A 14,748-nucleotide genomic window follows, 5' to 3' on the forward strand; every position below is an offset into this window, starting at 1 on the left:
TCTTCACTTTCCTCTTCACCATCCAACACAGACAAAACTCCCTTTGTGGATTACCACCACACAGGCAGAAATAAAATTGTATTTAGTGACTTGAGGTTTTGCTTTTCTTGTTTCAAAACTGGGCACTCTAAATCATCAGATCCAGGGTCCAAAAACAAAGAAAAACAAAACCAAACAAACAAATCAACCCTAAGGAAATAAACAGACCCTGAAACCCAAAAGGAGACTGCATAAAAGTGATTCTAGAAAAGCCACAGCTCAGTCTCAGCTGAATTAGGCACCAGTGAGTGCTGCCTTTTAAGGCAACAGTAATTTGCCCTGCTTGTTGTATTTCAGAGTCCCACGACACTGAGAGGAAGTATCAAACACCAGCTCTCCTGTAAGACTATCCAGCGACACTTGTTTTCCAAAGGAGACACAGCCAGGCTGACTTGAGCTTCCAGAAGGCTGCCAAGAGGCGGCTGTGGTGCAGTGTGGAGCGGTGGGAAGCCCTCTCCCACGGCTATTATGGACCATTCAGCTGGGAGCCTGGGAAAATGCCTTTGAGCTGCTGAGTTATCTGGAGCAGCCTGGCAGGTGTTCACTCCCCAGCACGATCTGGCACCTGCCTGGCTCCCTACTTCAGTCTTGTCCAAAGCCACAGCACAAGCCTAAGGCCAACTGCCCCCAAAACATTTCCATATCTGACAGGTACCTATTTCTCATCACACAGTATTTTTATATCGTACCTATTTTCCCTCCCAGCCTAAACACTTCACCATTTCTGAATGGTTGTTGTGGATTAGGACCGACTCTACTTTTGGAAAGTAACAATGAAGTAAATCATTGCAACACACACATTAAAAACATAAGAGGATAAATTTATAATGTTGCAATGTGAAAGTAAATACATGAGTGCATTAGACTTTCTGAAACACTAAATTGTACATTAAAAAAAATCTACACTTAGCTTACGCTTGATTAATTTTTCCACATAGAATAGGCTATACCAGTAATAATGTTTACAGCATATAGAGCTTTTCATCTTCAAAGTGCTCTACAGACATATTATTACACTGCTTTTTAGCACTCATATTTCTCGACTTAAAATTATTCACCACAGAATCAAAAGTCTTGATCATTTGTAAACAAAAAAAAGGGAACATTTCATTCTAAACCTACTGTTAATTGTGCAGCTTTCCTTCCCAAAAATGTCCAACTCCACACCATGTGCTGCACAGTAGTCTGCCATTTCTAATTAGGAAGAGGTTCAAATAAAATATTGGCATTTAAGTTTAAAGCCAAGTCTAAGATAGGGACAGCAGATGCATGACATCCCTTCCAAATGGTGCTGAGATATCCAAAGCTTTTCTGTAATCCACTTGATATTTTTTAAACAAGAATCTTCACCCAGTTCAAAGTTTTATACAGTAGAGAATGGGCTTCCAAACAACTGAAACATGTCCATTCTTTACATACACTCTGCCTTCAGTTCAAAGAAGATGATTACTGTGAGTACACAGGAAAATGTGTACTGATAAACATAACATCAAGCCCATAAGCTTTTTAAAAAGAAGTTTAATACCCAAGGAAAATTAAATTGATATACCTGAAGAATGGACAAAAAAATACTTGAGTGTAGTATTGAGTGAGTATTGCTGCAGGGTCTGACCTTACCAACTCTTGTACCCGCAAATAAATTCAGGGATGGAATTTGCCTTTGTCTTTTTCCAGGTGCCTTAGAGTATCTTAAACCAAGTACAGACAAAACTAGATTGTTGATTTTTTTTTTCACCTTATTCTTTCACTGGTTTTTAGCATTACTGCTGCTCTTCTACCTGCTAAATCTTCTGAACACAGGCCAGTTGCCAACACAAATAGGTGAGAAATCCTTCCCACCAAGGACCTGGGGACAAGATTTAGTTCTTACCTGGGAACAGGATCCCTGACTGGAAGACATTAACCTTTCAAGGAGTGTGATCAAGAGAGGAAGGCCTAGAAGAATCCTCCCTGCTGTCAGAACCTGGATATCCTGGACACAGCCCACTATCTAAACCGTTCAGAATATGAACCACAAACTGCAAAACTGGACTGAACCATTTTGTAAAATCCTACAGTAGGGTTGTAGGGCTCTCCTCTAGCAGAAGAGGTGTGGAATTCACTGCAAAATCAGAACCATCCTGGCCAAACTGGATCCAGGATAAGGCATTCCTTAGGCTGGCTGTCAGTACTGTTCTGAAGGAAAGAATGAAGAAAAGCGCATCTGAGACCATCTGGCTGCAAGATGATTAATGCCTCTGATGGAGGTCCTGGGAACACACCAGCTCTGAAGAAAAAAGACCATCTTCCCCTCACTAATACTTAAGATGGAGAAGAAGGCTGATCCATTCCTGGAAAATCCATACCCATTCATAATGTATGAGAAGTAACAGCCAGCAGCACCTGCCAAGGCATTCGAGCAGATAAATGTAGAGCAATAGATTTGATGGTCAGTGCACCTTTACCACAGACAACTGTTTTCCAACAGGACACAAGATTTCATTTCACCCTTTTGTTGTTCTCAGACTCAATAACAACATTATTAATTGCATGTGATGGGCACAAACTGAAAGCTATTTAGGAATGCTCCCTGTTTTGAACATCTACTCTGTATTCCAGAGAAAGCCACGTGCCTGGACTTCTTTAACCACTGGAATGAGCACAACGACCAAGAGAAAGGCTGAGAAAGGCATCTGTTGCTACCAGCCAAAAGGCAGAGAGAACTGGAAAACAAACCCTGGGTAAACACTGTCTGACAAGCCAGCAGCCCAGGAGAAGCCGAAGTATCTTCAAAGTGTCTGTAGTGGATGAGTTCAGTTAAACTCTCCAGTGCCACTTTAGCACATCGGGATGAGGACATCCCACAACTGGCCAGACACAGCTCTGCCCAAACAGGCCAATCACTCACATCACTGAACTCCTCACAGTGATAAAAGGAAGGCAGATTCTGGCTCAAATGAGACACAGACAGTGTGATAGACCCAAGTTTGACCCAACATGCTAGGGAATGCATAATACAGCACATGCCTCCTTCACAAAATATGGCCTTTCAGCCTGTCTCTGTGGTTTTTCCTTGAAAAAAATCCATGAGCTGCATGGAATTTTTTGATGCCATGAAGTACTTGAAATGGAAGACTTTGTATTTGAAGTGTGAGGGATCTTGACAAAACAAAGTTTCTTCAAGCACAAAATCTCAACCAAAATGTGGAAATGAGACTCTTGGAATTTATCAGACATGATTCATTCCCCTTACTGTTCATTAGAACAGCCAAATCACTGGTGCTAATATTATGCTGCTGAAAGATTTTTAAATAAAGTCAATCAAACCTTTCACAGGTCTCCAGGCTCTATTTCTTTTTTCCCTGGCAATAGGAAATAACTTCTGCAAAACTTTTACCCCCAAGAGGAAAGGCTTTTAACCCTAAAGCTCCCACAAATGCCCAGACTTTCATCTTCCACCAATAATGTCTCTAGGTAAGGGTCACCAAAAATGTCAGGAATGTATTGTATCACAGGGCTACAGCACCTCTGGGCTTTGTGAAAAAGTCCAACACTGCCACTGGAGATATGATGGGGAAGAATGAGAGGGAAAAAGCAACGAGGAGCAGGTATATTCAGCAAAACTTTAAAGAAGTGGCTTAAACATGAAAACAGTTCTTTCAAAGGTGATCTTGATATATAGCAAAAAACATTATTTTATTTCATTTTTTTTTTGAGGATATCCTGTTAGGATATCCCAGTGGAGCTAAGAGGTAGACATTGATGGGCATAACCTCCTTTTCTACCCTAACATCTAGAGGACACTTCAAAAGAATGTGAGTTCTAAGAGACATGTGTGGACTTGAACCTGCAGTTTCATGCTGTTGTCTGAATAAAGCAAGTTGTGCCAGAGGTTCACAGGTTTTTGTCTTTTCACACAACAGACTCTTGTTAGATTTGCAACAACCCAGAACAGAAGGAAATTCTGGAGCATAGAAAATAGGTGGAAAGTACCACAATAGAGCCTTCTATATTTTCTTTTTTAAATGCTGGCAATCAGACCCTAATTAAGTCAGCTGCTGAAAGGCTCTGTTTCCAAAGAAGTCTCTATATCCTTCGGCTCTCACAAGCTCTGATGCAAAGAGGATACCACCAAAAGAGACCAAGAACAGCCATGCCTGTGATCATCTGCCCACTGCCATCAGCTCAGCTCTGGTTCTGGTGCAAAGAGCTGGAGAATGACTGCAAAGTGATTTGTATAAAACCACTCACTTTAGCTCACTCAAGAACACGGTGTTATAAGGGACCACCTGAATGGCACAGCTCAGCAGCCTTCATTTCTGACATCAGCTTAACAGATGTAACGTGAAAAAATATAAAAATAAAAAAGTACACAGAACATCCTCTTCCTCAAAACTAAACAGCAAATTTAAGGTCTTTAATGCAAAAGACCAAACTCCACAATCCTGTCTTTTGCTATGGCAAGAAAACAGCAGACGAAAGACAGACATTGCCCATTCTATGATCCACATATCTGTACATAAAAAAACCCCACCAAAGTAAACATCTTAATTAAAGGATAAAGAGAAATACTCAGTAAACAATCACAAAACTATCATCGTCTATTCCCTCTAAAGCAAGTTTTGGCATTTAAACATGGATTTGTACAGTGAATATGGAATGTTTCTCCATGAACATGTGCAGTTCGCTGTGCATTAGAACATCTCTAATTTGTCTGAAGCTGATAGATTCATCAAGTCCTAAGTCCACAACAAAGTCAAGATTACACTGGACCTTTTTCCTCCATTTTCAAGTAGAAGTATTTATTATTTTCTACACTACTAAATTTTTATTTCATTATCTCTTTTTTTTTTTTTTTTTTTTTACTAAATTAAGGCATGGACCCTGCAAAGCTTTGTTGGGTTAGTTTTGTTTGTGCTCTGCCACTGTGCCTTTGTAGTGCACAGAAATACTTCATGCATAATAAGCACAACATACCTGGTACTCAGTGGAGATTCAAATACCCAGAATTGCTCTCACTAAACTACTAATAGAGAAAAGAGGCACTTTTTTTTTTTTCAGGAATTGGCCCTCCATCACTATCTGGACAGATTCCCATAAAGACTTATAAAAATTTTCCAAATATGAATAAACCCGCAAAAATGTTTGCAATTTTAAAAGCTGTAATTTCTACCTTGGTCATATGATAATGAAACTTAAGAACAAAGAGTATTATTGTGTAATATGGTAGCATGGAAAGTTTAAAAGAAATTCCTATTCATATTTAACAGTGAAATTATACCCTCAATTACTTCCAGTTAAAAGGAAAATAAAAAGGATTTCAATGTTCAATACATAGCTGCAACGATTTTTTTTTCTTTTCTTAAAATATCATGATTTTTCTTTTGCTGGTGATTGTTTGCAGACTTTTATTGAGACTTTTAGGGAAGGCAAGGGTTAAAGATGTATAAAAGAGATTTTCTCACAGTTTAAAGACAGCAAAACAACACATTTAGGAAGCCAGACAGCTAAAAGGTCAAAGCGTTACACTTCCAGGTCAAACTTCTGGTTGCAATTAAGTAAATTCCTCTGAACATTTCTAGGGAAATCACATTTCTTTTAGGTTTTATTTCAAATCCCTATTCTTTCTTGCTTACATTTTAACCAAAACAATATTGCTCTCTTTAGAAACATTTAATAAAGACCACTTTTTATAAAAAGGAATAGTTAGTTTCAAAATGAGAATCAATCTTTTTTTTTTTTTTTTTTCATCTCATTTAATGCACAGTTGAACTAAAGGCAAAAGAAGTCATTAAACCCAGTTAAGTTTTAGAATCAAAACATTTTAACCGAAACAGTGAGCACTTAAACCCAAAACCTCTCTGGCACCTCTTCCAGCTATGCCTAGTGCTAAAACAGGTCCACGAGCTGGACACTGCGAATCCATCTTCTGTATTCCTGATTCCAAGGAACTGGAGAAGCTGTAAAACCTACAGAGAGCACACATGAAGAGCACCTCCAAGAGGAAAAGATGTTGCAAAGAAGAGTATGGCAGTCAACTAAGAAATAGTGCTTAGGGACAGATTTTCAAATTCGCTTCATGAGCCCTCTAAAAATGCTGAATTCCCACTTGGAACAAGCATGCCAAGGGCTCTTTCCAAAGGTATGCTCCCTGGCCTAGATGAGAGTCACTTTGATATTCTCAGGTGAGTATCAAATCAGAAATTAAAGGTGGGGTTCATCTTGCTTAACTTGAAACACCTGCATCAAACTAGTACCCCAAATTTCATTTTTAACTGATAGAGATAAATTACCTATTAACTTCCAGCCAACTTTGGGAAACTGAGACACACCATTCCACTTTGTAAAGCCACATGATTAATGGATGTTGATTTTTTGCCTAACTATAGAAAGAAAACTCCAAAGATAAACTTTAAATTTGCATAAATATATGTGTCATTGCATAAACTGAAGTACTAACAGCAAAATCACTCTGCAGAAATATTTGGATGATAAAGGAAGACCTTTATAGCTCACACAGATATGTAAGAGAGTAGCTGTTTGTGCATGCAAACACTTTTTTTTGCACACATACATAACTGGGAGTCATTTCCATACTGTTTCTTTCTTTTCATAAAATAAAAAAAAAAATCATATCAGATGACAAAGAAATGGAAATAAGATGAAAGCAAGAGAAAGCAATAGAATCCATTAAGGCAGAGAGTATTTTAAGGCTAGAGGTCAAGACTGTTTTCAAAACTAAGGCCAAATTCTTCCTTTTCACAAAAATACACCAGATCAAACAAATGTTCTGTTGTTTTTTTTCCAATCCAATACCATCTATATAAAACGCTTTATTAAGGACATCTTTAAAATAAGTACAACATTTCATTTCTTACCCAAGACCATAAATAATTTCATGGGGAGCTGCCACAGAGGAAGAAGTAAAATAGGGAGAACACATTCAACCCAGCTGGTGCTGCAGCTGCAAATAACCCATGTAAGACTGGGATAGCCATTGCTGAGGCCTCTGCCAGTACCAGTGTCACAACAGAAGATCCTTCCAAAGGCACATGCTTCAGTCCAGACAGCGCAGAACTTCCTCACAGTCTGACCCACTGACTCTGACTGAATAAGGTCTCAATTTCAGAGGAGCACAGTGGTGAGAAAGGCCACACAGGGGAAGACCAAAGGTCCCTAAATTAGCCAAACACCTTGGCTGTAAAATGCTTACAAGGGGACACTAAATACAAGAGCCAAGTGCAGGTAGTTACTTCCCTGATACTCTGCCAGGCTCCAAGCCCTCTCAACTCAGGCCTTTAGTGCACCACAGGAGATTCTGCCCCCTCCCTGGAATAATCTCCCATGCTGCTGTGGATGCAGCACAAGCCTTTATCATATCTATTATCCTTTGGCAAAGAGTTACACAGTTCTCCTACCTACCACAGCATTTCCAGTCCTTTCTTTTGATACACCCTTGGTCTCAAACTGGAAGAGAATGAGGAAAAAAATTATTTCACAGATCTTGGTTGTATTCCCCATAGTTTATATACTTTCCAGGCTGAAGAGTCCAGGCACACTTAACTGTTCCCTGTATTGCATTTCCTCATCTTAGATCATCTCTGTTGCCCTTCTTGGAATTTTTCCTAATTCTATTGTATTACAATCTAAGGTAATGTAGAAAAAAAAACCCTACAAAAAAACACCCAAAGAGTGTGTAAGAATGGACATTTCTTTTGTTCTTGTCAAATACCCATTACCCTGAGAAAACAAAACAACAAAAGAAAGAGTTCAGATATATAACCTTGATCTTCTATAAGAAAAATGCTTTGGTGAACTTATTCCCCATTATCTGGCTGTAAAAAAAAAAAAAAGTTGGGGGGAAGTAATCTAAAGCAAAACAAGGAAATATTAAGTACAAGATACTAATCAAAACATTTTTCATAAGTTATTGCATAAGTTACTGCATACTTCAGGGAGTTCTGTTGTCACAGACAGATGAATGTAAGTTTAAAGTTCACACAGATCTGCAGGACTTGGCCACAAATCATAAATGAGTCCATTGTAGAGAAGCTGCAATGTAATTCTTTTGAGAAACAGATATTACAATGTGCAACTCCAAATATCAAAGTTCATTGGAAAGCCTCCTCCTCAGACCCCTATGGCAGCTTACTCTCCCTCTAGTTAACACCCATCAAAAAGTTGTAGAGTTGCTGTTTCAGCAAGGCAAGTGAAAAGATTCTAGTTCAAACCAAACCAGACAGTTTCACAGCAGAGGAGCATGAGTTAACAGCTGGGAGGATGGGAATAAGTCAGTTTTGCTGTTACAAGACTATAATGTGGGACATATCCTACAAGCATTTCACACAATTCATGTCCTACAGCAATTGGGAACACTGCTAAAGCAAACTGGGGCGGTCTGAAAAGGGTGTTCCCCTTAAAAACATCATAATGTTCAAATTAAAATGCAAGGCCAAAAGAGTTTGGAATATTTACCATCATGATTTATTGTATATTTTTTGTGTGCTTGCAGAAGCCAAAAAATTGTTTCATAAGCAAGAGAAATGTATTTTCTTATGAAATGGCATCTTATGCGTTTCTCTTTATACTAAATAAGACATGAACTTTGACTCCACATCTTTGTAAGGCTGAACTACTCATAACAGCTCTTGTATCTCTTCCAGTTTCTCATTTTAGTAAGCTGACTACTTCTGACGAGAAGTTTATGTCTGAGAATTTCAAGTTTGAGACTTCTACCTGTTAATAAAGTACAGTCACATTTGCTAAAAACAACTGGGTGAAAAGACAGACTCAGGAAACATGATCACAGTAAGCCCCATTTCATGAGAGAAGAAAGTTAAAAACATACAAAAAAAAATACACAGAATCCCAGAGAAAGCAGATAAAATCAAGCTGGGAGCTCATTGTGCCATGTGACAGCATGCTCTCTAATTATTTTCACTGTAGAAGAGACTGTACAATAAAAAGATCTGAAATCAGTGCAAAAATGTCCCACCCTCAAGCCAAGAAAAATAGCAAGGATGCTAGGGAAGGAATGGGAGTAGATCTGAAAATTACTTGTAGGAAAACCATAGTTAACTTTTTCCTCCCTCAAGATGGGAGAAGAAGGTCAGTTTACAATATATCTTCTTCCTTCCTTCCATTTCTAACATTGACATTTCTATCAGCCATATTTTTTTTTTCCACTTCTCCTTATTGTTTCCTCTGTGCCCATGTGAACCTTACCTTCTTCCTTATTATTTTCAGTTGTCCCTTTGCCATTTCTCCTGTATTTAATATCTCTACTCAGACCTCTGTAGTCTCCTCTTAATTCTCACTGCTCTTGATCAAAGCCAGACACTTTCTGTGGAATATGAAACTTCAAATTATGCAATCACAAGCCATACCTGGCCAATGCCCTTCTTGAATGATTTTGGCCATGCAGATTGAATGCAGGCAAAATTCAGCCTTTGAAAATCCACCCCATTTTAAATTTCTCTTTAAAAAAAATAAAACAAAGTGAAACACATTTGGACATTAATTAAACACAAGAAACAGAGTTTATACCAAAACCTATGTCCAAAGACTAAATTAAAGCTTACTTTGGCAAATTGTTCATACTGGCCATTTGGGAAGGGTGTGGAAATTGTTCAGACAGAAGGAAGAATAGGAAGAACTTGCTTGTCTTGGCTACTTTTTCTCATTTTTCCATTCTTTCCTTCTTTCTTTCTTCTCCTGTGTGTAACACCCACAGATTTCCTAATGAGCTGGTATGCGACCCACCACACACTGCAGTGTGGGTGTAACTCATATGAAAAGGAAACGTAAATTAACAAGTAACTTGCATGGATATTTATATTAAGTGCCACAAAAATGAAAGGTAGTGACATATAAGATTAATATTAAACATAATATAATGTTAATACTAAAAAGAAGCTGTGATAGATGAAAATTTTCTCTTCAAAAGTTATAGTAGTAAGGAAGTAGAAGACTTAACAAGTCTTAAGGTAGTTTGGCTTCTAGCTCTGAAATGAAACCTAATACAGCATGCCTTGACATTAAAGGTAGTCTAAAACCTTAATACTGGTCTAATAAGTCTCTTTTCAAGAAATTTTGAATACATCCTGCAGTGTGTACAGCAAGCTAGTTAAAATTAACTTGAAAAGATGCAACTACAGCCAGTGGTGGAATGCTGACCTGGGACAGTGGAAATGGCAAGCAAGGAGTTAATAAACATGTGAAGGATCCCTCTATAGATACACACCTCCTTACAAGAGCAGCGGGTTTACAGCACTGAAACTCCACACAGACTTGAATAACTTGGAGCAAAAGAAACCACATAAAGCTTGAAGAACTCAAACTCTCCATAACCTCCAAATACAACAAGAGCTGCAGCTGAAGCCTTTTCCCAGTACCAGGCTCGTGCATTCCTTTGTGTGGTACAAAACACTGCCAGCCATGCACTGGCCTGGAATGTGGCACTTCATTTGTGCCCAAACCCATCTCCTTGAAGCCTACAAACAGAACCTGTGATCCTAGAGAGGAGGGCAGAACACAAGAGGTAACTGGTAAAGCCTCCTGGCCCTGTGGCTCACCTCAAAGGGTCAGTCCTCAGAGGCAGGGCCTGGTTGCCCCAGTGAACACCCACCTATTCTGTTATTTCCTTCCCAGGTAAGAACAGACTTGAATGGAACTTGAAGAAACTTGATTCTTGGACTTGAACAAAGCACTCCTTTCTTACAAATTACAGCCTTGAGCAAAGCAGGCTGAGAGAAAAAGTTGGCTTTGGAAATGAAGCTCAACATGAATGTTCGTTATCACAGCCTGTTTTCTTCCTTTAGTTCTTTATTGTTAATTAATGACGGTGAGATTAACTGCAGAAAACTGATGGAACAGTCATTCTGCCTCATCCAAAGTAAATATCCTTTAATCTGAAACTGTCACTGATATTACTGATGACCTCCTCAAATGCATATCCCTAAGTTTTTAATTTTCAGGAAACAAAGGGAAGAGTCAAGCAGAAGATCAGTTCCCAACCCTGGGACAGCACACCAGTATTTTTACTGAAAAGTTCATGTTATGAAAGAAAATAGAAGACCCTAAATTCTCATAAAAACCCTTAAATTAGAGTTGCATCTACCCACATATATAAAAACAACTATTATATCTGGCAATTTTACCTTATAAAATCATCATTTTTTCAAGATTTACCTTTTACTGAGGCAGGAAACTTTAAAAAATAAATAATAAAATACATCCCTTGATAAAAGAAAAACACAGAAAAACCTCAACAAACCTTAGAAATTCTGATCCCACCATCTCTAATGTTCACTCACAAGCAGAAAAGTACAGGGGTCTGAAAGTTCATGTGCTTGACAAACACCAATAATATTTGAAAGGGATAAAATGTAGTTACAAATTGCAAGGAAGGGTTTGGAAATCCTTTAATGGCCTGAAGCACCTCTTGCTTATGTGGTACTGTCTTCTTGAGAGGTGGAAAAAAGCCCATGTCATGCCAGAAGAACCTGGCTCCCATAAATGCCTAAAATTTTGCAATAATAAGCCAACCATACAGTATATAACCTGTGTTTTAGCATTATTATTGACAATAGCATGCAAAGCTGCAACCATCAACTAGCATTCTACAGGAATATACCTTTTCAGCAATGGAAAGCATTTTAGAAGCAGAGAACTTGTTCCAAATGGAATTAGTTCATATAATATATGTTGAATTCTAAAATGTATGAGTACAGAGATGATGTAATGTAAGTATATAATCACATGTGTTGCAGAAGTCATACTCCAGTAGAGACCTCTCAATGTATTTAAGGAAATGTGACATAGCATGGCCAGCATAGAGCTTTACTCCAGCAGCCCTTCTTCTCTGTGACAAGTTTATAACCTGCTCTAGGTTAGTAACAAGCACCAGGAATTTTTTGCCGAAGAACTGTGTAAAGATAAATTGCTGGTATGATATAAGACCAACAGATAAGCCCATCAACTGTAAACCCCACCATTATGCTAACAATGAAATGGTATTAAACAAAAACTGGCAGCCATTTAGCCCCAAAGATGATCTATCTAAATGGAAGGCCCAAGCTACAATGATCATGATCCTTAGCTCAAAATGTAGATGCACTGAAATGGCACCCACTGGCCTCAACACCCTCACACACACAAAACAGAAGTTCCAAAGCGTGGGTGAAGGCTCTTCATCTCGTTCTCTGCTGCACTCCCAAGGGCATGGGTGCTGCTGCCAGGCCTGCAGTAGGCACTGGTGAAATGACAAATGTCAATTACCACATCACACCTACTTCTTAAGACTGAACAGATTGCCAAAAGTAAAAGGAAAAATAAAGATATTATTTCTGTATTAAAAAATTCTAAACTAAATGTGTGAGTGGAAAAGAGACTTAACCAACCAGCAAGATTTCAATCAATTTTGTATAAGTTATTTTTTTTTAGTTCTAATGAAAGTCTTTCAGACTAATAGTACCAGCATTACATTCACTTTTAAGCAACACAGAAAATTAAAATCCACTCAGCTTTTTCACTTACATAGCTGAAGTAAATCCAGACCAAAACATCAACTATTTCAGGCCTTCCTGATGGCAAATTTCTCACAGAAAAAACCCAAAGAACAGTATTTCCCACTACACTTTATTTCACACTAAGTTAAATAATTTCTTTTACCAGTAAGAAACAAAGGCCCAGATGATCCATGTTCCGTGGGTTTCCGCTGACCACGTTGTTTACGTGCCTCCAAATAGTGTTTGACCCTTGAGGCAACAGCTTCTTCTAGCAGCTTGCAGACCTCCTGAAAGAGAAACCACTGGCCTGGTTTGATCTAAATTTACAGAAATGCCTACAGGCACACAGCAGAAATCAATACAAAATTACCCCCTCTCCCATTAAAAGGAAAAACATTGAGAGGAATGACATGAATTAGGAAATGAATGGGAACAAGGACAGGAATCAAACAATTTTTCTACAAGAGAGGAGGTACATTATGAAATTCTTACTTGGCAGATGAAATACATTATAATACTAAGTTTTTAAAATCAGAAATTAGTTTCATATGCATACAATGTAGGAAAAAATACATGTTAAAAATGTATCACAACATTAGGTATGAGGTATTTAAGCAAAAAAAAAATTAGTAAAAATTCTCTCAGGAATTGTCAACACACTATTTCTCTGGAAGAATCCTTATAAATCACAACAGATTTTGCTTCAGTTCATTTTAATTTGGGGGTGGGGGGAGGACTGAAAAAATTAGGTCACAGCAACTTAATTGCTCTAATTAATTTAGATTTTTCTGCTTCTAAACATAACTATTCATATCTTTCATACTTTCTTTAACAAAGCACACTAAAACCACATACAACTCAGGAAGAGCAAAACCTTCTGCCAGAATTATGCAGAAAAAAAAAATACTTGGAGTGAAAACCAAAAATTCATCTCTTGAATACCAGAATAAGTTTTAAGCTTAATACACACGCACATATTTGAGAATTTTCCCTCAGTATTCTCATTTTCCATTGTTCATAACTATGTGCTCCCAGAAGTGATACTTTGTGGCACACAAAAATATAATTTTACCCTTATCATGTGTTTGAGTAATAGATAAAATTATATGAGTAGTATCTAAACTATGTTGCCTTGAAATTTCCTTTTGATTATTGTAGAAAGTACTCAGAGCAACAAATTTTATTGCATTGCTCTAAATGAAAGCAGAGCACATACATTAGTCAATCACAACCAGTATTTTGTCTTTATAGTAAGAAATACATTTTCCTTTCTGCTTGTAGAGCACAATTATAAATTACTGAATTTGCTTATTCTTCTGTTTAACTCATTAAAGTGCTCCCATTACACATTCCATCATGGGCCTGTGTTCAGGTTAGAATAAAAAGGTCTCAAAAGCAGCAGAAACATGGTGTGCCTTTAGTTCCTTCTACAGCAATAAACATTACTGTGCACTTCTTTCATTTACATGGAACACATTTACTTGTTGGGTTTATGGAAATATTATTTAAATGCTCACAAAGACCTCAAACAGCAAAGATAAAATTGCCTTTGCCATGCCAGGTCCAGGAGAAAAGGGGTGTGAAAGAAAGGGCAGGGAAATTGGAAGGGCAGAAGGAAGATAAAAATCCTGCAGCATCTCACAGCAATCCCAAGAATACTCTACATCCAGCTGGTCACAGCAGCATGCCACAGTGATTCCAACACCCAGCTGTATTTCCTTACAGCCATCTCATGCTTTGGGCACTGGTGTAGTTCCATGCTGCCCTCCATGGCATGTGCTCCAAGGAGGAGCCAGCAGTCAAAAGGCCACTGGGACAGCATCACCAGGATCCTTGAGCTCAATTTGATGACTTTCACCCAGGGTAAGCAGTGAACCAGCAGGAATTGTGTTTGTTACAGAGGTATCCACATTTCCCACAGACAGGCAAAGAGGCACCACCATGAGTAATTTTCAGAGTGTGGAAATAACAAAAATGCAGAAAGCACTTGAAATAAACATGTAAAAGCTCTCATAAAAAAAAAAAATGTTGGAATAATCATTCTTTAGGACCTTTTGTCCCCTCAAAGATACTGCATAGGACTTTCCAGAAGTGAATTGCAAAGCTATTGGACTCACACTTCTCAGTTGCTGAAAATATGCAACCTTTGTATTTCTCTCAAAACATGCAGTCACAGAAATGCACTGAATGCTGTCCTGTCATGCCTCTTTATTAAATCAAT

The 14,748-nt window shown here is 38.2% G+C and overlaps 1 protein-coding gene across 36 annotated transcripts in view; it reads right to left on the reverse strand.

The window, feature by feature from the left end:
* The window catches only part of SLX4IP (SLX4 interacting protein), an 86,876-nt gene that overhangs the window by 35,429 nt on the left and 36,699 nt on the right, over window positions 1-14,748 (reverse strand). For all 36 annotated transcript variants that reach the window (XR_015281813.1, XR_015281818.1, XR_015281812.1 and 33 more), the window contains one exon: window positions 12,691-12,814. Coding sequence is in view for 20 of the 36 variants with exons in the window: in XM_086873095.1 (XP_086729221.1) it covers window positions 12,691-12,814 (124 nt within the window). In the remaining 16 variants the exon portion in view is untranslated. The remainder of the gene's footprint in view (window positions 1-12,690; window positions 12,815-14,748) is intronic.

The sequence above is a fragment of the Cyanistes caeruleus genome, chromosome 2, assembly GCF_971803275.1.
Source record: "Cyanistes caeruleus chromosome 2, bCyaCae1.hap1.1, whole genome shotgun sequence".
In the NCBI taxonomy this organism is placed as follows: Eukaryota; Metazoa; Chordata; class Aves; order Passeriformes; family Paridae; genus Cyanistes; species Cyanistes caeruleus.